The sequence below is a fragment of the Manihot esculenta genome, chromosome 15 (assembly GCF_001659605.2).
Source record: "Manihot esculenta cultivar AM560-2 chromosome 15, M.esculenta_v8, whole genome shotgun sequence".
NCBI classification, from domain to species: domain Eukaryota; kingdom Viridiplantae; phylum Streptophyta; class Magnoliopsida; order Malpighiales; family Euphorbiaceae; genus Manihot; species Manihot esculenta.
In genome coordinates, this window is record NC_035175.2 from 8,752,483 (window position 1) to 8,775,983 (window position 23,501).

The 23,501-nt window shown below is 32.8% G+C and overlaps 3 protein-coding genes across 4 annotated transcripts; 2 read left to right on the forward strand and 1 right to left on the reverse strand.

The window, feature by feature from the left end:
• Positions 1–7,787: 7,787 nt before the first annotated feature.
• On the reverse strand, positions 7,788–11,013 carry LOC110600949. 2 transcript variants are annotated; one of them, XM_043951463.1, is made up of 2 exons: positions 10,493–11,013; positions 7,788–8,215 (listed from the first exon to the last, which is right to left on the reverse strand). In XM_043951463.1, the coding sequence occupies exon 1, from the start codon at positions 10,869–10,871 to the stop codon at positions 10,536–10,538; it is 336 nt and encodes a 111-aa protein (XP_043807398.1). In that variant the 5' UTR covers positions 10,872–11,013; the 3' UTR covers positions 7,788–8,215; positions 10,493–10,535. The 2 variants fall into 2 exon arrangements, with proteins under 2 accessions (XP_043807398.1, XP_043807397.1); XM_043951462.1 differs by having other exon boundaries at positions 10,488–11,013.
• Positions 11,014–13,660: 2,647 nt separating this feature from the next.
• On the forward strand, positions 13,661–14,227 carry LOC110601304 (dirigent protein 4). The gene has a single exon (XM_021738394.1). The coding sequence runs from the start codon at positions 13,661–13,663 to the stop codon at positions 14,225–14,227; it is 567 nt and encodes a 188-aa protein (XP_021594086.1).
• A 6,217-nt stretch (positions 14,228–20,444) lies between these two features.
• Positions 20,445–21,900, forward strand: LOC110601798. Its single transcript, XM_021739113.2, has 2 exons — positions 20,445–21,202; positions 21,643–21,900. The coding sequence occupies exons 1-2, from the start codon at positions 20,796–20,798 to the stop codon at positions 21,704–21,706; spliced, it is 471 nt and encodes a 156-aa protein (XP_021594805.1). The 5' UTR covers positions 20,445–20,795; the 3' UTR covers positions 21,707–21,900.
• Positions 21,901–23,501: the final 1,601 nt, after the last annotated feature.

A 23,501-nucleotide genomic window follows, 5' to 3' on the forward strand; every position in this document is an offset into this window, starting at 1 on the left:
AGGAACCCAGAGTAAGACCCATCCGTTCATCTTGCAGACCCGCCCATCCGTGTCCAGGGAGAATCAGAGGCCGTTACGCATGGGGCAAATATCTGATTCCCACGTACGTCCGTATCAGCGTGGCAGGGACAGATGGTCTACTGGTACTCGTTCTTTTGGCACGTCACTAGCAGACAAACAGAAACCTATAAAAGGAGGAATACTCTCTTCTAGGTTTAAGTTTTGGAAGTTTTACAGAGCCCATTGTAAAAACTCTATTTTTCTGGATCTCAGATCATCAAATGGTGCCGTATGTGGGAAGAATATAACCCTGGTCCTCACGAGTACGGTGCGCTGAGCGAGCACGCTCAGGCCTGTATGGGGGAAGGCCCCTGTGCGGATGGATCAAAAGGTACCTCACATCGGAAAGAGGTTGAAAGAAAGAAGGCCTTATAAGTCTTTATCCTTGAAATCCCAGTGGACGCGTTTTAAGCAAAACCGTGCGGTCTTAAGTTAAAACGGACAATATTTACTGGTGTGAATCCAGGACCTAAATAACTCAACTTCATCAAATAGCCTTAGTTGTATTTATGTTTGTATATTATGAGATTGGGAATAGTGGAGCAATACAATTTAGAAACACAAAACCATGATTAAATTTTTGTCGGTGGGGGTTAGGAGTTTGCATTATTCATTTTGGCTGTATGTGAAGAGTTCATAGGTGAGACTCATACAAATTCAATTATTTGCAACTTCACTTGGGGACACTAATTTATTTATGGAGGGTTGGACTTGGATGGAGACACATTTGGAAAATCAAACCTTTTCTTAAATAAATAATAAAAAAAAACATTATCTTTCCATTTTTCATAAATAAATATTATATATATTGCTTTTTATATAATTTAAAAATAAAACATTTCTTAAATTAATAAAAGAACTACATGAGCACTCAAGTGGCAGGGCCAATTTGTGATGGGAGTTGACAGCAGGGTGGGACGAGAGACGGTACTGAGAATATCTGAATCTGCGGAGGGACTGGACTCAGAGCCATTATTTGTATGCAAGAACTGAAACACATCTGCTATAAATTTTAATGAAAATTTGATCCTATGGGCCCTAATACTTTTCAATTTACTACTTTCTTTTCCATTCCTTTATATTTTTTGATAGAGAAAAAAATACTTTTGTTTTAATAAATTTTATAGTATATTTATGAAATATTTTATTTTTCAAAGTTGAGGCAAAATATTATATCTTAATATATAATTTTATTAAAATTCATTGTGCCCAAACCCCGATTGGCACACGTCAATATTATTTTTTTTAATGTGGTATTTTAAATGATGTTTTTTTTTTAAAAAAAAAAAGTTTTTCTGACTCCCACCTTAATACCAAACAAACTATTACAATCTCATTGGTGTGGTGTGATTTAAGATGAGTAAAAAGTTGGAAACCTAGTATAGAATTTTCTCCACTTTCCAACTGACTCTAGGATTGGATTTTGTTTTGATATCAACCAGAAATCCAGATTATTTTCAAAAATCATTGATTGCTTTGCAAAAAATTATGGGACAATTCCATATGCTAATAATGGGTCATGGAAAAATGCAAATTGCTTCCTTCCAATGCTAAAAAAATTTTTAAAAAAAAATACCAAAGACCCATGAAAGGAAAGGTTTAACAAACAAAATAAAATAATATTGAGTAGTAATAGTGGAAATGGGTTGGAACACACAAGAAAAGGATTAGAAGGCTCATAATAATTGAAGGCTTGACCTCTATTTGGCAACCATATCACAAAGTCACCATTTCACAGCTTTTGCTGCCCCCTTTAGACATGGAAAACTTAGGTATCTAATATGAATTTTTTTTAACTTTTTTTATAAATTTACTCTTTAATCCCTATAATATAAAAAAAATTTATTAATTAATTTATAATTATTATTAGTTAATTTGAAATGGTAATGTATGGGCATGGAAGTGACAAAGATGGAGTGGAGCCTTAACCTTTTATTCTTCTTTTGAGCTCCATGATTGTGTTATGTAGTTCTTTAGAAAATTGGTGAGCTCTTAGCTGCTGCCTAAATTGCACAAAGCTATCCACTAATTGGACTAAAAAGTCTTCAAGGCCCTACTTATATCATACGCATGTGCCGTGATTGGTGTTTTCGCTTGCTTTTCAACAAGCCTTGCCTTTTTTTCACATATCATAACATTCATCATTCAAGATTCCTTTTTTTTTTTTTAAATTATAATCCTATAAAAGATAAGGTTTCCAACAATCTTTTTAATAGAGACTTGAATTCGAGTTTATTAAATCAAATCAGATTAAGCAAATTATGGAATAATATTATTAGGGCAAATATTGAGTTATATTGTAATGACGAAAGAAAGCTAAGGGAGAAGATAAGAGAAAGTGTCCCAGAGCCTAAATTCCTGATGACTTTGTGGAGGGATGGTACTCAACCTCCATAGTCAACCACCACCACCACCTCTCATAACCAGGACTTGCTAATTCAGCATTCAAAATTGACTATCTATTTTATTTTCTTTGCACTTTCTGCAGCTTACGCAATTTCAGTGGAAAGAAAAAAGATAGGTAGAAGAGTAGGAAAGTGACTGTACACCAATACTTGGTTGGTCCATAGAACTACCATCGACATGATTTATAATTAAAACATAAGTAGACAGTGGAATTTGCCAAAGTGCTAACTGAAGTTGACTATCATTAAGGTTGCTGTTTAATATACAAGAAACCCCACTTTCTCTATAATGTTTTTATACTTGAATGCTTCGAATTTTCAGATCAAGCCTGCTAAACTATGATGGAAAAAGCACAAAACTAATAAAAATAAAATCCAATATAACCTTTTGACTTCATGTTACTAAATCCTTGGCCCAGATTGAGAAGCAGGCCTAGATCAATTCTTTTGATGGATATCAGACAAGAGTTTTCGATCAATTCTAATAATTCTCTGCCACTAGTAAAGAATCACACAGGCCATCAGAAAATGGTGAAAAGGAAATCCCCTAGATATGGAGCATCATATATGCAATTTTGAATCTGTGTAAAAGTTTTTTTTTTTTTTTTCTCAACCAACAAAACGGTGATGCAATCAGCCATTTTTGCAAGTTCTCGCCAGCTAGTCATTGATAGTTATGTGAACACTTGAAGAAGCGGTGCTCTTCAAATATCAAGTGCACAGTTCATGCAGTTTGAGAATGAAAAAGGAGCAACATGGACTTAGAATTAACAATGGTACAGAGATTAAATCTGTGGATGAAGTGAAAAGTGAAAATCCAAAATGATGCGTGTTATGCTCAAATAACACAAGTATATATAACAGAGGACTGCAAGAATTGCCTACTCTACAGATCATTTGCAATAAAAAAAAACTTACAAAATTGTCATAACTATCAAAAAACTGTCATTCACAACTCCCACCTTGAATATGCCTACTGGTCTAGTTTCAATTCTCGCAGTTCTCTCTTAATAATAATACTAACACATACACTCTATTCCTCTCACATGCTCAAATAATAAGCCTGAACCACAAATTTTATAGCACTTAACACTTCCACTCATAAAATCAGACTTTACTGCTGCTAAATAAGTTCCAATACTTGACAGAGAAGACTGCTGCTTTACCATAAAGGATCAACCTTAACTAAAAATTCAGTTCAAGGTATTTTTCATCAATGTGCAGAAGAAAATTCTACATAACACAAGGACAATTAGAAAATTATATTGCTCTAGATAAGGTGGGATCTGCAAAAGGTTTCACGCATTTACTCCAACTAAGTAGAAATATGTCATGGTTCTGTCTCATCAGGTAGTCGAAGGCGACAAAAAAATTTGAAAAAAACGTTGCAATGAAAAGGTGTTCCTCCTTTAATCGTAAGACAAAATCTAGGGATTGTCAATTATTTGAAGGGAGAACAAAGTATAAGAATATTACATTAACATCATCAAAAACTCAAAACTTGTAAAATTACATCTCTATTCAATGATTCTATTGGACTCGTAGGAAGTATGGCACCTTTAGGTTTCCCACTCCAGCTCCCACCTCATTTTCTGGGTTCCTGTATTGCATTTCCAGTAATTGTTACCACTGCAGCAGACTTATTTGTTGTTATTCCAGTATGTTTTGTTTGTGATTTTGTTATTCCAGAATTAGACATTAAGTAACCCATGCTGGTCGTGTTTATATTCTGCATAGGTCTATGCCAGTTTAGACTTTTTGCTGGCTCCAACACATTCGAAACTAAAACCAACAACCTACTGGAAAATCTGGCCAATTGTTTTAACAGTCTCAAATCTCATTCTATATGCGCAGAAAAAAAAAAAGACCACAAAGAGAAGGAAATGTTCTAAATGGATTGAATCATCTCTTCAGAACACAAGCCAAAATCATTTAGGTAAATTACAAAATCCTGTTGACGTGAGGTCAAATTCACACTTATGTCCTTGGTTTTTCAAAAGTGAACTAATTACTCCTTGAATTTTGAAAAAAAAAAAACTTTAATCATAGCATAATATTTTACTCCCTAACCTCTAGGTGAAAATAACTGCTTAAGGAACGACTAAGTAGAAATTTTAGGAAGTAAACATATGAGACTTTTAAGGGACGACTAAAATCTAGAATATAGTGAAACTAAAAAGCCAAGGACTATTTAATTCATTGTTTAAAGGCAAGGATTCAAGTGTGAATTAACTTAATGTCAAGGGGCTTTTTAATTTACCCAAATTATTTCCTGTGGATTTGTAAAGAGAATATATGTTCACAGAAAAGCCATCCCATAAAAGTAAAAAATAGAATGAGTTGAATGCTGCCCATGAACTGTGAGTCCCCCTAGAGGTAGTTACTCAAACCGGCAAATCTTCTAACTTACAATTGCCCAGTTTTCCTTGGAAGTTTGAATCAAACGACAATTTGACATTGGTAGAGACATACCAAGATTTAGAAGGACATAAAGTTGCTGGAGGACACTTTTGCTGCTGGCAAGGCCTTCTGTTTGATGCCTTCTCAAACAAAAGTTTGACAATGATTTGAGTTAGAGATGCACAGAAATAAGAAAACATTAAAAAAAAAAACACCTTGTCTACATTTCCCTCTTTCCTCCCAGGCTCCCAGCTCTAGCTTTTGTTTTCAAAAAGAATAGAAAAATCAGAAGCATGTAATTGGCCAAAGAAATTGAGAAAGGAGATGAGTTTGGATATGCATTTTATAAATATGCAAAAAATGCAGCAAGAATTAGATGGGACAGTCACAAATAATAAAATCTTCAAAGGTTGTAGGTTTCTCTATAGGCTGATTGCAGCAAAACAGAAAGTAAACAGAACTGAGCAGTCCCTCCACATGATTTGCCTTTGTAGAAAGCCATGCAAGAAAATTATGACTCTCCTAGAGGATGGCCATTGGTGATGGTGGGGGTGGAACTCGTGTTGGCAGTGTGAGAAATCATATATCAAATGAGAGATGATTATTACAAGATAACCACTGAAGCCAAGCAATAACATGCCATTCTTTTTCGACCATGGCAAAGAGAATGAGAATGTCCTTTTTAACGAAGAGCCCTATGACACATAAGGGTCCTAAAAACTACATCCATGTAAAGCAGGCATATTATCACAAGAAGCACATAACCCTCTTCCAGCGGTTATTATCTCTTTCACCTCAGCAATTTGCCTAATAAACTATAAGTGGATGATTCCTAGTCACAATATCAAAATGGAGAACTAGACATCTCTTTTTCTATTTAATGCTCCTTCAGCCATACTCTTGGGGCATCTTTCAGCATTAAGGCCTATGTCACTTCAAGTAAGGTTAAAATCTCTACGAAACAGCAGCTTAGAACAGTTCCAAATGCTGGGATGTTAAGGGTTCCTCAATGGAAACCATTAACATGATCAGAAAAAATGGGTAACAAAACAAGATATGGATATCAATAGTGTTATCATTCACTTAGCTATTGTTTGATCCCATAGTTCAAAAGATAGATTATCATGTTCAGTTGATACTGGTCCTCCTACTGCATGTCAGTTCTTACATTATTTGCTCATCTTGTACACACACACACACATGTTTACAACTTGTTTTTTCCATCTATTCTTCCATATTTTCCCGTTATTGGAACTCAAAAATAAGGTCTTTGATCACAAAGTTTATGGATGTGAAAACAATTTAATAAGTTTATTTGCAACACAAGTCTGTAATAAGGTATAAAGCAATTTAATTAAGAACAGTTTTTGTTACCACTCAACTTAGAGAGTATTCATGCACATATGTTAGTGAATTAGGTTTATAAAAATTTAAAAGTGAAAACTAAAAGGTAAAACTACACAAGAACAAGAAGGGAGGAAGGAGCAATGAAGATGACAATCAAATTCATAGAGGTTTGGCTATTCCAATTTCCAAACCAACATTTCTACTTAAGGCAGCTCTCCTTGAAAGTTTAATTCCACTTGTCAATCTTTTTTGATGAAAATTGAGACCTCTTATAGTTTTGGATGAAAATTAAGACCTCTTATAGTTTTAGAACAAACACTTGTCCTCTTACAATCCCTTTTCTCTCAAAGACTTTAAACTCACTTTAAATAGCGATAATAACAATCAATACTCTCAACAACCTCACTTTCAATCTCAACGATAATAAATTACAAAAAATTTAAATGTTTGACTAAGGTCTAGAGAGCAAGTATAAAAGAATTCAATGCAACAACAGTAATCTCGACGAATGATCGTCGTAGCTTTTCTCATATAACAAACTTATACTTATAGTCTTAGCATAAATATGGCTATTAGAATGCACTAATGCAAATATATCCGTTTAATAACTTAAATCTATATTGGGTTTTGAAAATCCAGGTTCACAGCCGAAATACTCATTATAGGTGCTAAACCTTAGAGACAAAGAAAAAACAATCCTCTAAAATTTGTCTTTCATGCATTGAAAAATATGGACTTTCAGATCTGTTCACTTGCACCACTGCCGCCTAAAATCAACTTGAGGGCCAAAAGATTGTTTCCTTAAATCTTAAAAAAATCATAATTTAAACTATAAAACTCCAATTTTCAATGTTGTAACCTGTATTTTGAGATCTTTCACTTTGTAGAAAAATAATTTCAGAAAAATCCATATGTAACGTTTCATTTCAGTCCCTTAAAAATTTATGGAATAAAAACTTAGGTTACAGTTTTTTAATTTTCAACCTATTTGAATTGTTGTAATTTATATTTTAAAGTCTTTTATTTTATAGAAAAATAATTTGAAAAATGCTTCATACGTAAAATTTTATTTTGGCCCTGTAAAAAAAATTCTTAAAAATAGGTCATATTTATAAATTTTAGAATTTAAAATCTAAAACTGAACAAACAAAATTAATTAATTGAAATTTACAAGACTTTTACTTTTGGATCCCCTTCTTGAAGTATGCTTCAATTCTTGCAGTTAGAAACTTTGAATTTGAAGTTAGGGACTTAGGGCTATACAGGTTCACACAAACACATCTAAAACTAATTAGTAACATAAAAATTATTTATTAGCATCAAAATAAGGATTAAAACACTTAGATACAATAAAATACTTACTATTTCAATAATTAAGATTGTACCTGCATCTTCATCACTGGAACAAAAACTTGCATATTCTTTTTATTATTGATAACTGAAAAATATAAGATCTGGTGCATCTATGAAATAAAGAAGGCAAAAGAAGGATCTCGTAAGAATTTGCAAATGGAACGAGACCTAGACCACAGTTGCAAATTGGTAATGAACATTAAAGGTTAATTCTAATAATTATTTAAGCAAAAAATGTGAAACAATAAGTCCAAAATTTTTATACACAAAGCTAACGCTTTACTGTGCATTTAATTTTACACATAGATATCAAACAGCAGGAAAATGGAACCTCTAAAAATTGAAAATTAACTATAAAGATTCAACACTTATAGCAGCCATGAGTATACATAGATATCATAATGGAATCTCTAAAAGTCAGAAATTAACTATAAAGTTTCAACACCAAGTGCAGCCATGGGTGTACATAGAATGGAAGGCAAGCCCAAACATAACCTAGATCCTTCAAATTGTCTTACTTGGAAAAGAAATATTTTTCCATGATCCAGCATCAAGTCTCAGCATGTGTAGAAGCCATCTCCCAGTCCCCTTTTTAGTCAAATTCTACAATAGAATACATATGGCGAAAGTCTAACTTCATCAGCAAGTACCTGAAAAGGTCAAATGATTATTACAGTTTCAGGTTCAATCAAAGCAATAACAAAAGGGTCCATACATGTTCAATAGGGTGGAATATTCCTGGATCATATTTCCTCAGCACCTTAGGGTATCAATCATGGAGCTTTATTTTGGGAAAACAACAAACAGAGGTCTTTTTAATGCCTACATGATCACCAAAAATAAAAATCTGATATCTTGTACATGCAAATATCTCATTCTTTTTACAAAGACATTTTGCTTCTTGGAATTGAAAGTATCAGAAAAAAACTTTGAAGTCTCTTTAAACTATTCCTCGAACAGCCATTCCTCTTATGTATTCAAGCCCTCTTAAAAAGAAGTTTTGTCCTCTGCAAGTCCCATTTCCCATAATAACAACTGGACTCTAAACAGTAGTTTCACTCAATAATGAAGTAAACTTGTTATGCTATTTAAAGATGTTGTAGATGAGAAATAAATATATAAGCTAGAAATTCTAGTCTATACCTTTTATCCTACCATCATATCTTGAAGTTGATGAACAAACAGACAATTCCAGTAAAACTAAAAAATGTGTTTCATGAAATATATCTTCTTACGATTTTAGTAATAAATGTTAAACTGGTATGAAAGTATAAGTGATCAACAAACAGATACTGAGTTAATTATCTATAATGTCAGAAATATCAAAAAGTAACTTTCTTCCCATTGTATTAGAGCTGCAGCTCTCTCTTTAATAACTTTCAAATGAGTATCTCATGATTGTTTTCCAGATGAAGATAAGGGGAAGGATATATGGAACTTTTTATATTTATTAGTAATTTTTGTCTAAAATGAAGTATGGAAAAATCAGGTCATCCAATGCTCCTGAAAAAATTCAAATAATCTGCCCTGATATATAGCTAACACGTGTCGCCCATGAGAAAAATCAACTCAAATGTTCCTCAAGTAGCAACATTAGAAGTGGAAATACACATTATATCTCAGTCATGTTTGTTACATAACATTTGAAATCTCTAAGGCTCATGCATTGCACAGCTATCTAGGTTACTGAAACGAGTATCAAAGGATATATAGCAATAACAACTTTATCAAACCAATATCAGGAAGTTATCCTAAGATTATGACATTTGTTTTGCAGAAAATAACTTTTTGTGAAAAATATTTTCTGATAAAATGAAATACTGTTTGGTTGAAACACTCAAAATTAGGAGAAAAGTACTTTCTGAAATTTGGAATACGAAGGAAAGCATTATCTAAGAAATTGTAGAATAATAAAAACGTCAGATTTTCCTATTTAAAGTTGAATATGATCAAAAGTGCAGGAAAAATGTCAAATTGTGATTGCTGCAAGTGTCTAATGGTTGTTGTCAACAACCATTGGCAGCTACAAGAGACCAGTGACAACCAACAATGACATGTTGGTTGGTGGACAAATATCTGGCATCTGCTCATGTGCTTCCTGACAGATGGTTATATTTTAATGGGCTTGTCAAAATTTGGACTTCCAGTTTCACCAGGACAAGATGAAGGAGGAAATCCTTTTCCTTAAAAATATCTTAATCCTCTAATTAAGAAACAATTTGGTTGCCAATTATTCTAAGTGCCCCAAATGCTTAAAACATTTTGGTTGTCAAATGTTTAAAACAACTGAGCCTGGATCACAATTAACAATAGTTAATAGAAAAGGAATCAAGAAGCTGCCCTAAGTTGAATTTGCATTCGGTAGTAAATAATAAGAGCAAGAAGGCCCAATATCTGGTAACAAGAGAAGAATTTATTTTTAGGATCCATGGAAGTTAGAATATGTAACAATGATAATTTTCCAGTAGTAAATATGAGAGGGAACATTACAACCCAGCCAATTTGACAGCGATACAAACTCTTCATCTCTAGCAAGTCTGGGTGAGTATATACTCCTATATCTGGTCCTTTATAGATTGAATATGCTTTGCATAAATGTAAATGCAAAAAATAGATAAATTGCACAATCAAAAGGAATCTTAAGAAAAACCTAAAAGCAAAATGAATATATCTATATCAATACTAACAGAAAAAAAGGCACACATATCATTGAATTCTAACAGCTAAAATCCATCAATATCCAAAAGAAAAAAAATTCCTTCACCGGCAAAAGATCGATCGCAGGCTCCTATGATTACCAAATAATCATAATAATTGCAATGGCAATAAAAGAAAAATCAAATGAATATAAGAACAACATTGCAAAAGTGAAAGTAAGCAAGCAAAATCAAAGTTCAAAGAAAGAGAGAGAAAGAAAGTTACTGTACACAAAGGACTGAAATTGGAGAACGAAGAGTCGTCAGCTGTCAATCAATCAGAGTTAGAGTCATGGTAGTATTCACCAAAATCGATGGAGGCCGAAGAGGAGGAAGAAGAGGCAAAAGCGTGAGGAAGATAAGGTTGATCATCATCTTCTGATGAAGAGGAGTAATAAGAGTAAGGGTAAAAGGAATCAGGAGGAGGAAGGCAGAGAAAAGTCCAGAGCCAAAGAGCAAAACTACCCAATTGCTGGAGAGGAAAGCAGCAGATGAGATCAAGAAGCTGGTGGCTGCTCAGACGGTCTTGGAGTTGAATGCGTGCAATTTGCTGCCATGCGTCGGCTGATATGTGAGCAACTGACGCTATTATCAAGCTGTTGAACACCATTGTTGATCTTTCTTCTTCTTCCTCTTATTCTTCCCCTCCTGATGATTCCAGTGCTTGTTGCTTTTGTTGGTGGATTTCAAAAGAAGAAAAATGAATGAGTTCTTTGGCACCATTGCCAAAGTCAATTGCTGAAGCCTAAATTGTATTTTTTTTTTTTTTTTTTTTTCTTAAGCACAGGTTATCGTCTCATTTTTTATTTATTTTATTTGATAAATATCTAATTTGGAAAATAGATAAGCTACATGATAATGAAATGTAACCATCTCTTATTTTAATATTTGAATAATTTAATTTTAGAACAGATAGATTATAATTTCTATCTAAATTTAAGATTTTTTTATTTAAAAAATAAAAAAAAAGATGTAAATATCTGTTTGTTGTGATGAACTCTCTGTTTTAGGATTTTTCACTATAAAAAAATTCATAAATTTTTTAAAAAATAACTATACAGAATTGAATTTAAATTTTCAAATTTTATATTAGGATACGTTAAATTATTTACTTTCTAGATTGGTTAGTTTAGGGCAAAATTCTTTAATTTAAAAAATTAATAAATATAGTAATAATTAATGAGTCACAATTAGAGATAACTTTTTTATTGTTTTTAAATTTTTATTAGTTTAATTAATTTAATAAAAAATAAAATACAACGAATAGACTATGGCAAATCCGAGCTTTCTCTAAAAATCATAAATTATGAAATTCAATGAATTGTTTTTTTTTTTTAAATAGGTAATTGTATTGAAAAAAAAGGAAAGACCTAAGGCCCAATTACTAACACTCAGGTCTAAAGAGACTTATAAATAAAATATAATACACGCCCATCAAATGTCTAAGATCTAGGCCCAATTAGGTCCAAGCCCGTTTAGAAAAACCCTAGCTTGTAAAAAGAGACACTTCTGAAAACCATCACCAATGCTTGGGAGAGACACTCACAGAGCAAGGGAACCAAGGCATCGTCAGCAAACCAAAAAATTAGATGCAGTACTAGCATAGGAAACCAACAATTTGCATAAAAACAGAGGACCATTGAAGCCAAAAATGATTTGATTTAAATCGAATCAAACTGAATAAATTAAAAATTAAAAGCCAAGTCAGAATTAAAATGATATTATGAAGAATTTTATGACTCATTGGATTATAGAATTTTTCATGAGAATTTTTATCAGAGGATTTTTATTTTTTATTTTAATTTATTATTATAAAATGTAATTTTATTTGGTAAAAGATAAATTGGGTTGTAGAATTTTTCAGCATGAGACTTGTAAGCATAGATTAAAAATTGGGTTGTAGAATTAGCTCATCCGAGATAAAAATATAAGAAAATGTCAAATTTTTCTAATTTTAACTCGTCAACTATCACTTAATTAATACAGACACCAATGCAACGTAATTCTCTCATATCTTTCTTTCCGATCCGAATTTAGTTAAGAAGTTTAAAGGCTCACACTAGTTGGAGATTTATGACCATGTATTCTTCTCCATTAATATGGAATCCAAAGAGAGGAGAAATTAAGAAAGGAAGTATGAAACAATCACCAAAATAAAAAGAAAAAGTATGGGCAAGAGAAGTTTGGTAATTTTGATGTCTCTGTTATTCTTAATCACATGCCTTGAAGGAATTAAAATAACACCAATTTCAGAGTGTGTGAAAGAATGCATGCCCATATGCATGAGATTATATAAAGCAGTAACTTTAGCTTGTGAACATGGCTGCTTCTATGGATGCCAACAGTTACAAGGTAGAGGACCTCCATCTGATTGGAAGCATCAAAAGTAGAGATTAACAATAATTTTTCTTACAGGTCTATTTAAATTAATTATAGAAATTTCAGATTCAAAATCCTCTATTTCCTTATATCTTTAGTTCAAAAAGAAAATTTTATAATTATTATTTTTTCTTAAATTTTTTCCATTTCTTAATTATTCTATCGTTCCTGTACTTGAATTTTCTTATGCAAAGAATAATACAAGGATGCTTTGTATATTCTGTTTCCAATTAATGTTAAATTTAGCATATATTTTTCTTTTTTTTTAATAAATAAATAAACAGCTCTCTATGTTAGTAGCCTATATTATCTATTTTTCCTTTATTTTTTTTAAAATTGAATAGCTCTCTATTTTACTAGCCTATATTTTCTCTTGTTCCTATTTTTAGATGAAAATAACGATTTCTTTCTTTATTTATTTTTTCAATAAATTGTATATATTTTTCTTTTTTTTAACCTATATTAATAAAATTAACGATTTCTTTATTGTTCCTATTTGTAGGTGAAAAATAAAATTAAAGAAAACGATTTTCTTCTTTATTTTATGTTTTTTCAAATATTTTTTTTTCTTAATTCGGATTATTTTATGATCAAATTTTATAAATTCTTTCTTCATCTTTTTATATATGTATGAACAATTAATACGAATGTGTTAAATTAATCATGTACATTTATCTATATATTTAAAATTTCATTTACTGTGTGTCTTTTTTAAAAATATCTTTTTTTGGAAAAGATTATCTAAAAAGTTCTGCTCATGAATAATTAGACATTCACTAATATTAATAAATTATTTAACATTAATTAGGTAATTTCAAGGATTTTTAATTTATCAATAACAAATTTGCACAATTCTTAATTTTTTAAAATGTGGGATAATTCAGATTTTTATAAAAAAAAAAAAAAGAAAATAAAGAAATGTACCAATAGACAGGTAAGAAACTGCTATGCATGCATGTATGTGTATATATAGATCAGAGACATACACAAGCTAAAGACACGAAGGAAGGAAAAACAAAGATGGAAGGAAAGATCTTCTTCTTCTTCATAGCGGCTATGATCCTTGCTGCTGCAATGGAAAATTCACAAGGACATGAATACTACTCCAACACAATCCCTGCTTCTCACTTGAAGGAGAAAGTCACCCATCTCCATTTCTTTCTTCACGACATAGTCAGTGGTGAAAATGCAACTGTTGCTCAAATAGCCAGACCCTCTCAAAACGACACAGGATTAGGCGCATTTGGAGCTCTTTATGCCGTTAATGATGCAATAAGAGTAGGCATAGAATCAAGCTCAAAATTGATTGGGAGAGCTAAAGGTCTGTACGTAGCAGCAAGCCAAAAGGATGAGTTTCAGTTGGTGTTGTACTTGGATTTTGGGTTCATAGCAGGCAAGTTCAATGGGAGCTCGTTTGTTGTTTGTTCGAGAAATCCAGTGTTGCAGACTGAGCGTGAGGTTGCGGTGGTGGGTGGAAGAGGACGTTTCAGGTTGGCTAGAGGAATTGCGAAGCTGCATACTCGTTACTTGAATTTCACTAGTGGTGATGCCATTATTGAATATAATGTCACCTTATTTCATTACTAATTAATTGTAAACTTCATCATCATTTTCTTTAAATAAAACTAATTAATTCTAAGTTTGACTAATTTTTCATTACCTACATGTTTTTTTTTTTTTTTTTATAAGTATTTACGTGAACAGATTATTCTTTAATTTATAATTTGCATCATGATCCTTATTTTCAAAGACAAGCACGTTCCAGCATTTTTAGAGGGATCAGCAGGTTATTTCAAAAAGGAGTAGTGGTAAATTCATCAATATAAATTAGGGTCTAATTTTATTATGTCAGTAAAATTTTTAATTTCACTAATTTAAAAAAATTTGTCTATATAAATATTAAAAATAAAATTTTTAGGTTGAATTTCAAAGCAACAGTGAAAAAAGTATATTCATCAAATTTTGCAAGTTGAATTAATTTTTATTTTAATTTAATTTTTTTAATTTCAATAATTTAATTTATTACCCATTAAATACTATTTGATTTATATATATATCAAAGTTCTTTTTTTTTTCAAAAACAATTCTCCTAGATTTATTTATTTTTCTTCTAAATTTAAATTGTTCATAAAAGCTATTTAAACATTTTTATCATTACTCGTATAATTCTTTTTTTTTTCTTTACATTTAAAATTTATTTTTATAAATTTAAATAATTTAACATTTAATTCTAATCATATAAATAAATAAATAACCACTCCTTTTTAATAATAAAAATGATTATATAAAAATAAATTAAATAATAAGTAAATAATTTATCTTATAAATATTTTTAAGAGAATATTGAGATTTTAAAATAATTTAATAAAAATATAATTACATTTATATCATTTCATGCATCAACAGTGTGGGTTCGATTTCACAATGTAATTAGTAGAATGAATAGCAAGATGGTAGCAATTCACAATATGAAGAAAGTGGCTTGCCTTAAATGAAAGATATGTTCACCATATGTTAATTGTAAAACCTTTGCATTTAGCTTTCATGCTCCTCAATGTCCTTCCTGTGGCAGAAAACTACCTTGTATAGCTCCAAATCCCAGATTTGAAAGACTATGGTCTGTGTTAATGGCCTATGTTCTCATCTCGCTGCTCTTTAGCGATGCGATGCCCTATTGAACTCTGGAAAGACCTGTTCCAAGCATTAATCTCAAGAAATACCCCCAAAAACCTATTATAAAGAAAGAAAAATGAAATTAGAAAAGCTAAAGAAGCTAAAAATACTCTTGAGAAAAACAAATGGCTTATCATGAAGAGTATCTCTCTCAAACTGTCTCTGAGGTCATCCACAAAACGAGTATTGAATGCCGCTTGTTGTTTGGTGGAGCAAGCAAGGTAGTTGAAAAAAGCCATAAAGTGGGGATTCAAGACATCTAGAGTTCCCCCAAATATTTTATTATAGAGCTCCTAGGCAGATGAAGCTGGCGTAGACTCAGGAGTCACTTCGGCAGTGTTCAAGAGCTCGTTGTCAAGAGTTAAAGATAGCTGCTCTACTACCTTCTTTCCTTTATTAGTGGAGGGAGGAGGGGTTGTCTTCATAGGCTCCACAACACGAGCTCACTTAGCAACCCAACCTTCAGTAGCAAGCTCTGAGGTTTGGGCTCGCTTGCTAGTCGCTCCTCCAATCACAATGGCCCCCACAGCTTGGATAGGTAGGACGTCAAAAGGAGCAACTCTAGTGCCCTCCTCTAAACTTCTCTCGGTAAATTCACTAACTGCAATGGACTCTTTGGAAGCCGGTTTAGGAGCAGTTAGAGTCTTGGTTGGAGTCCGCATTTTAGTGGGAATGGACATCCTCAAGGTGGCAGACCGAGAATCCCCTGCTGCAGGTACTAGCGCCAAAGTAGGGGCAAGGGTGGTCAAACGACCTATAGTTGCTGGATCCACTGCCTAGAAAACTTCTCGAGTCGCATCGACCACTGATTTATTGGCCTTGAAGGCTACTAAAGTCACCTTCATGTTTTTCCTAGACAAAGAAAAGTTTTTCGAGAGCTTGATGTTCTCCATAGGAATAGCAGAAACTGAAAAAAGAGATGCTAACTCAGTTAGAACTCTGAATAACAAGAAGAAAATGCAACAAGAAATAAAAATGAGAAAATAGTAATACTAGCTTTCTGACAGTCCCGAAAGTTGGACATAAACATATATTTCTCGACGTCATACTTTTTTCTTACAGAGGTCAGTCGAAGAAGGCAGATCTGGTCCAACAGGGTCAGCCTAGGAAAATCATTGTAGCCCGAGGGACCTCCCCGAAGAGAGATCAACATCCCAATTGATCCTTGAGCTCTCTTTCAACTTGACAACCACAAAGGCCTCCGTCCAACCTTTTATTAAGTCCTTATACTCGGCGAAGATAGACAACCCTGCATGGGAACCAAAGTAATATAACCCCTGGGTAGACCTCCCCCAAGAGAGATCAACATCCCAATTGATCCCTGAGCTCTCTTTCAGCTCGACAACCATAAAGGCCTTTGCCCAACCTTTTATCAAGTCCTTATACTTGGTGAAAATAGATAACCCTGCCCGGGGACCAAAGTAATAGAACTCGTGGGTAGATCAGACGAGGCAGAAGAAGGTGGAGAACAAAGCAATAGTGGAGTAAAACCCCAACATAGACAAACAAACTTGAAATAACACATAAACAAAATGAAGTTGAGAGATAACATACGGGGAGTCATCCTAAAGAGACCGAAAGCCTCAATAAAGAAAGGGATAAAGGAGAATGTTAGTCCGAAATTGCGCTGTTTTATGAAGAAAACTGAACTACATCCTTACTGGGCGTCTATCAAGCCCACTGGAGGTGGATTGGGAAGAACGATCTTTTCATTAGAAAGGGAAGCGCTAATCCTGTAGATGGTGGTGTCCGTGTACTCGCGAGAGAAGAAATTGAGAAGGGAAGAAGGGGTGACAGAAGATGCTAAGCCAACAACATCAGAAATTCTAATGGAAGCCATGAGTAAAGCGAGATGTACCTCAAATTGGGGAAGTAGAGATTACAGAGAAGAAAGAAAACGAGTTAGCAGAAGCAGCGCAAGAAAAGAACCGAGAGTAAAGTTGAAAATTTAAATTTGAAATGGGTAAAGGCGGAGAGAAAACGTTTTGGCAAAACCATTCCTAGAGTCTTGCAGCCATAATTGGGATTTCGGGATTTACTCTCTCATTAATCATAAAATAATTAATGAACGGATAAATAGGCACTTGATAATCACTAGGCTCTTATATTCAAGCCGCGGTCGAGCCCATGTTGAAAGACTAAGCCATAGCCCATCCAAGCCCAATGTGCAGGTCGGACCATTAGCAAGCAGCTCAAATTTCATTTAGGCAGGCCGAATCAAATGAGGAACAAGCTCACGTGAAGGAGGTCTGGCTCATTAAAGGTGACAGATACGCGACAAAACGAATCTTGAACGTCTGAGATCATATCTGCATGACGCTGAAGGATATTAAATAGCCGTCTGACAATGAAAAAAGAATACAATGTATATATATGTACGACTCTGTGCAGAAACGATAAGGTGTAGGGATATAAGACAACAATTATACGTTGCTAAAAGACAAAAAAAAGAAAAGGATAAATAGAGGAGGGGAGCCAACGAAACTTAATTTATACACATATACCCTAATCCTATCCTTAATTGAATTTCAGATCATCAATACATATTGAAAGAGGTTGTTCAGCAAGCATCGATACATTCGGAAAATATGATAAATATTTCATCACAAGAGGTGTTCACATTCACTGTTCATTTTAAAATTTCAGATCATGTTGCATTTTTCATGCTTATTGTTTTTGCTTGAAGCATTTTTCAACGTATTCTCAATGTTATAGTGGAGTTAGATTCAAATTCAAAAAAAAAATGTGTTTATGACAAATAATACCAATTATAAATTTCTCAATTTACACCAACTATCTAGAAGAAGGTTTGAAGCCTAAATTGGGTAAAGTGATTGGAGGGAGCCCAGTCCATTTTTAACATCTGTTCAGAAATTTGAGGGTTCTATGATTAAATCTTGCGTGCTTTTTTGTCTCCACAACATAAATTCAACCCTTCACCTTGTCTCTCTCTCTCCATCCTGATCTTTGATAGGTTTAGCTAATGATGTCCTCTATTTGATTGGTGGGTCCATGTAATGACGTGAACATGTGGCACACCATAATAATTCTAAACCTTGTGTCTATTTCCATGTAGCAGAACATGTCGGTAAATCACTTTGTATACGTTAAATTAATTACACATAATTAATGCCAACAGATATTCGAATAATATTTGATATTTATATATAAATATATATATTTTTTAACAATCAGATATAAATTTTGATGAAATATTTATTTTCTTTTATCACTGGTCTATTGCTCTCAGCCACTCATTACCACAAAGAAGCACTTTTCAGAAACATTATCATCTCAAAATTTCCCCCACATGCAGATTCAATGGTGGCAGTAGTAGCATATAACAAAAGATAATTCTTTCCATTTAAATATTAAATTATTTTTAAAGAAAAAGTTAAGGCCTATCTAGAAGAAAAGCTTTAAAGTTAGAGCTTTGCATTGAGGAGAGGGCAAGAAATTTCATGATGAATAAACCAAATTGAAGGGATAGAATAATAAGCCTTTGAAATCATGGGCTATTTTGCTTTGGCTTTAAATCTTCATAATATTCCTTTGAAACTTAATGTCTTATTATTAGAATAAATTCCTAATTAATTAATATTTAATAATTTAATCAGGTAGGGTAATGTCTATACCATAGGAAAAGGACAATTATTCTAGCCATTGGATCTAAAATCAATCAAAAGAAATCCTTTGATTCACAGAATTGCTTTTCTGCAGTTCCATTGAGGCCATTGGAAGCTACAAATTTTGAGAATAATAATTTTCTTTCTTATGCTATTGCTATGCATCTCAATATTTGCTGGTATTTTTTATTAAGATTTTATTCCCAAAAAAATTATTCTTTCTGTTTTTTTTCTTTTATTTCGAAGAAACATTTTGCCAGGAAACAAACATGACTGCCTTTAAGGTTGCTGAACTAGAAAATGCAATAAAAACCAGAAAAAAAAAATAGTTGAAACAATTCTCATGCCAATATGGAGCATAGACTTTTAAAAATTCAAAAGATGTGCAATCCATAAAGATTTTTCCAAATTAATTATTAAAATTTCTCTGAGATTCAGTCTTCTAAATTCTTAATTTTATTATTTTAAAATTTTTAATTTTGACTTATTTGTTCAATTTTCTTATTAATTATCAAACAATTATTTTTAATTTGAAAATTTTATTCGTATGTGATGATCGTCGAATTTCTTATACTCTGGGGTGAGATCAGAATTTGGAAAAAAATGCAGACCCAAAGACCAGCAGAATCTACTGAACGAGACTGGCGTAACATCATGTGCTCTGATCCATGAGCAAGGTAAACTGAATTGACCCCACGCCCAAGTCCATCAAAAGATAGTTTAGTTCGATGACGTGATAAGTAGTAAGGAGACAGATCTAGTCACTTTGCAGCTCTATCAGCATACGTGTCGAGAGAAATTAATTGACCGTCTAATAAAAAAAGATACACTGTTACGTCTGCACATATGAATTTTAATAATAAAAATAAGTAGTACTGTAGTAAGATAACAGTTATATATCACTACAAAATAAAAAAATAAAGATAAAAGGAGAGAGGAGTGATCTTTTCATACTAAACTTATTCTCGTAAAATTTTATTTTCTAAATTTTAAAATATCAGTAAAATTTTATTTTATAAATTTCAAAATATCAATGCGTAATTTATACTGTCAAGATACAATATCATAACAAAATTTAAATTGATAATTTTTGATTATATGTTTTTGGATTATACAATTTGCATTTTAATTTAGATAAATAATAATAAAAATATCCAATAAATCTAAATAATAATTTTGTTATTAGAAATAGATACTGCACATATGAGACCATTATTAAAATCAATAATTTTAACAATTTTTTATATAATATCAAAATATATAGAATATTGAGTTGGGATTTTTCTGAAAAAAAAGGAAATCTAAGATATATAATCTAATTTAATAAAGCTAATTTTCCGTCTTTTAATAGATTTAATTATGGATTATGGATAATTGATTTGGAAAATATCTTATGATATTTTTTAATTATTGTACTATATATTCATATTACGGAAATAGAAGATCCCCAAGGAAGTGAAATTGTGAAGAGGGTATAATGGTCATTTCTCATAATCTTACAGAGTTTGTTTTCTATGTAGATTACAGCACTTGTCTTTTCATTCTTGGAAACAGAGGAAACTGTTTTACTCAAATCTCTCTGCATACTTTTACGTACTGTATAAGAGACACCCACTTTGATTAAGATTTCCAATTCATCATCAAACACCTCAAGAACTCAAATTTCAATCTGGTTTTTACACTTTTCTTTGAAAAAATTTTGATTTTTCTTCCTCTGTTTGGATTTCCACAATAAAAACAGCTTCATAGTAAAGCTTTATTCGGCTCTCTTTTCAACAGATACTCTCTCAAATCCAAAAAGTTTGAGTTCAAAGTTTAGATCCATTTTGAGTTATAAAATGAGATGATATTGGTTTATGCTCTGTTTGGGAATCAAGAAAAATTTTCTGTTCATGAGGGTTTTGTTTTGCAAGATCCATTGTCCTCCTTTCATTTGTTTTTGCAAGCCCTCTTCCAGCATATATACAGCAGGACCATTGAAATTGGAAAATAGTCCTAATGTGGCTTCAACAACAGTTATATCAGATGTTAATGCCTCCTCTAAATTCAATGATCATCATGTGTCTAGTGAATCCAATGGAGTTCAAGAAGAGAGTTTAGATGTTGATGAAGATGGAGGTGGGAAGCAATCAAAGGCTCAGAGTTGCCTCAAAGGTAGTCTTAAAAGGTCTGATTTGGATTCAAAACAGGTTGAGAAGAAGAGAGTTCAGTGGATGGATTTCTTAGGAAAAGAACTTGTTGAGATCAGAGAATTTGAATCCAGGTTGGTACTTTGTTTCCCTTTCTCTCTACTTTGATCTTGTTCTAGACTAAATTAGTTTAGCTCTGGTTTGGATTCTTTTGGAAATTGAGATTGAAATCACTTGAATTATATAATTTCTTGCATTCATTTTTGTTTTTTTAAAAGAAAATGGGGAAGAATAAACTTGATAAAATTCAGAAGAAAGGCTGCTAAGAGGGTAATTTGTGTCAAGGGAAGAAATTTCTTGGCCAAGATGGGAATACTTGAGAAAAAAACATATCTTTGGATATATTGTTTTGGGGTTGATTGCAGGAAAGTTCCCAACTTTCCATCTATTTCACGTTATTTCTGGGAAAATTTTAATTGAAATCAGCCAACATAAAATGAGATAAGTGGAACCTTCATAAACTGAGAATACCCTTTTCTTGAACACTAATTTTTTTTTTGTTCTTCTTGAATAGTGAAACAGAAGATTCTGATAGTGAAGATGAGATAAATAGTGGGTGCTCATGTATAATTCTATGACAGCCAAAATTAGAATCAAATCCCTAGTGCAACTTCCAGTGGTGAAAGCTTCAACAACAAGAGAAAGCCAAAGAGAAGTTGTTATCTCCATCTTCTCATTCATTAGCCGATAATTTGTTTTCCTTCTAAGATGTGAAGATTTTTTAATTTTTATTAAAATTATATATGTTAATTCTGTGGTAGAAGCTTCGTTATGTGTTTAGTTGACTAATTCATTTTTTACAGGGCTTGTTTGAGCCCTTGGATTACGTAAATTTAATCATAACTCGCAACATATGACCAGCTTACCAGAACTGAGCTAACAAAACCTGAATTAAACGACACACTTCTTCGTCAAATAGTGGACCAGATTCTTATTACTCTGGAAATGGTCTTTTTATTTTCACCGTCAAATCTGGGTATTCAGCCTTGGCTAGGTCTAACTGATTGAAGTTGATCGTAAATGGATTAGTGTGTGGAAGAGTTTCCATGCATACGAATTAGCCAGCTTCGTTTTCTTTAATCGTAACTTTCAGCTTTGGCTTCTTCTTTAACAACAATGCTCTCCTGTTTGATGGTATTGCTAGCTTGTAATATTGTGGTGTGGCTTATATGAAAATGACGGAATGCTAGTATTATTGATGCTGATTTTATCAGACCCAACAAATATTCCTGTGTTATCTTAACTTTTGTCAGTAAGGAGGTGGCTATGGCTAAGGATAATATGATCAACGGCGTAGGTTGAGTTCCTCCCCATTTGGCTGGTTTAAGCTCAATTCAGGTGGCTCCGTTTTGCCAAATCTTTAGAGCCTTTGCAGGTGGTGTTATCCCATCTCATCAGGTGTATGTGTCGGAAGGTTTGCTATAAATATTGGTGAGTGTTCGGTTGTCCTGGTTGAGCTTTGGGTTCAGTTTGTGGGTTTAAAGTTGGCTTGGGGGTCTGGCATTAGAAGGGTGGTGGAGGTTCATAGTCTAAATGTGTTTGAAATGGCAACTAAGGAGCATCTATCGCCAAACTAAGATTTGAATTTGAAAATTCATAGCGCACTCCGGTTAATATATAAGGGACTTGCTATTTGGATAATTAATTTTAACCACATTTATACAGAAAGTAATATATGTGTAATCTAACTTGCTCACCTCGGCGGCTCACTCTCTTTGGTTATTCATAGATTTAAGATTCCTCTTCAAGATTTGAGTGATCTCATTATCTCCAGTATTTGTGGTGCCTTCTATTGTATATAATGTTCAAGTGTAGTTATTTTCCTCTCATCTTTATTTTTAATTTTTTTAAAAAAAAAAAAAAAAAAACATTGCATCTGGCGTTTCGGACAGCCAATTTTTGTTTTCAAATAATTACAAGAAAGAGTTGCCCGTACTTCTAATGGACGGGAAAAAAATATATATAGATTATTCCAGCCGCCGAGGAGCAGTTGAGAGGGCAAGCAGCCGTTAAATTTTAGGCGTCATATGTCACCATTGGACGCTACGCTTGATAAGAAATCTAAAGCACAGCTCATTCGCCAGCTCTCAGTCGAGTCTAGTGGGAAATGATCTCATGCACCAGGAAATGCAAGCAGTAGCAGATGCGAAATGCAAGCAGTAGCAGATGCGAAATGCAAGCAGTAGCAGATGCGAATCTTCCTACACGAAATGAACTAGATCACCCTTCAGTTTCAATTAAGGCCCAAGCAGGTTTTAAGACAAACAACATACACCAGTTGCATAAGTTTATGATTGATAAATTTATCCATCCCAAAAACTACCAAGTCTATCACCCATGTTACATCCGGTGCCCGATTTTGGACTATCAGCT

What these genes read in the sequence shown, in the direction of transcription:
- LOC110600949 (XM_043951463.1), bottom strand. Translation starts at nt 10,871, where the DNA reads ATGGTGTTCAACAGCTTGATAATAGCGTCAGTTGCTCACATATCAGCC.
- LOC110601798 (XM_021739113.2), top strand. Translation starts at nt 20,796, where the DNA reads ATGCTCTGTTTGGGAATCAAGAAAAATTTTCTGTTCATGAGGGTTTTG. An exon ending in ATCAGAGAATTTGAATCCAG is followed by an intron (nt 21,203 to 21,642) that starts GTTGGTACTTTG and finishes CTTCTTGAATAG; the next exon opens with TGAAACAGAAGATTCTGATA.
- LOC110601304 (XM_021738394.1), top strand. Translation starts at nt 13,661, where the DNA reads ATGGAAGGAAAGATCTTCTTCTTCTTCATAGCGGCTATGATCCTTGCT.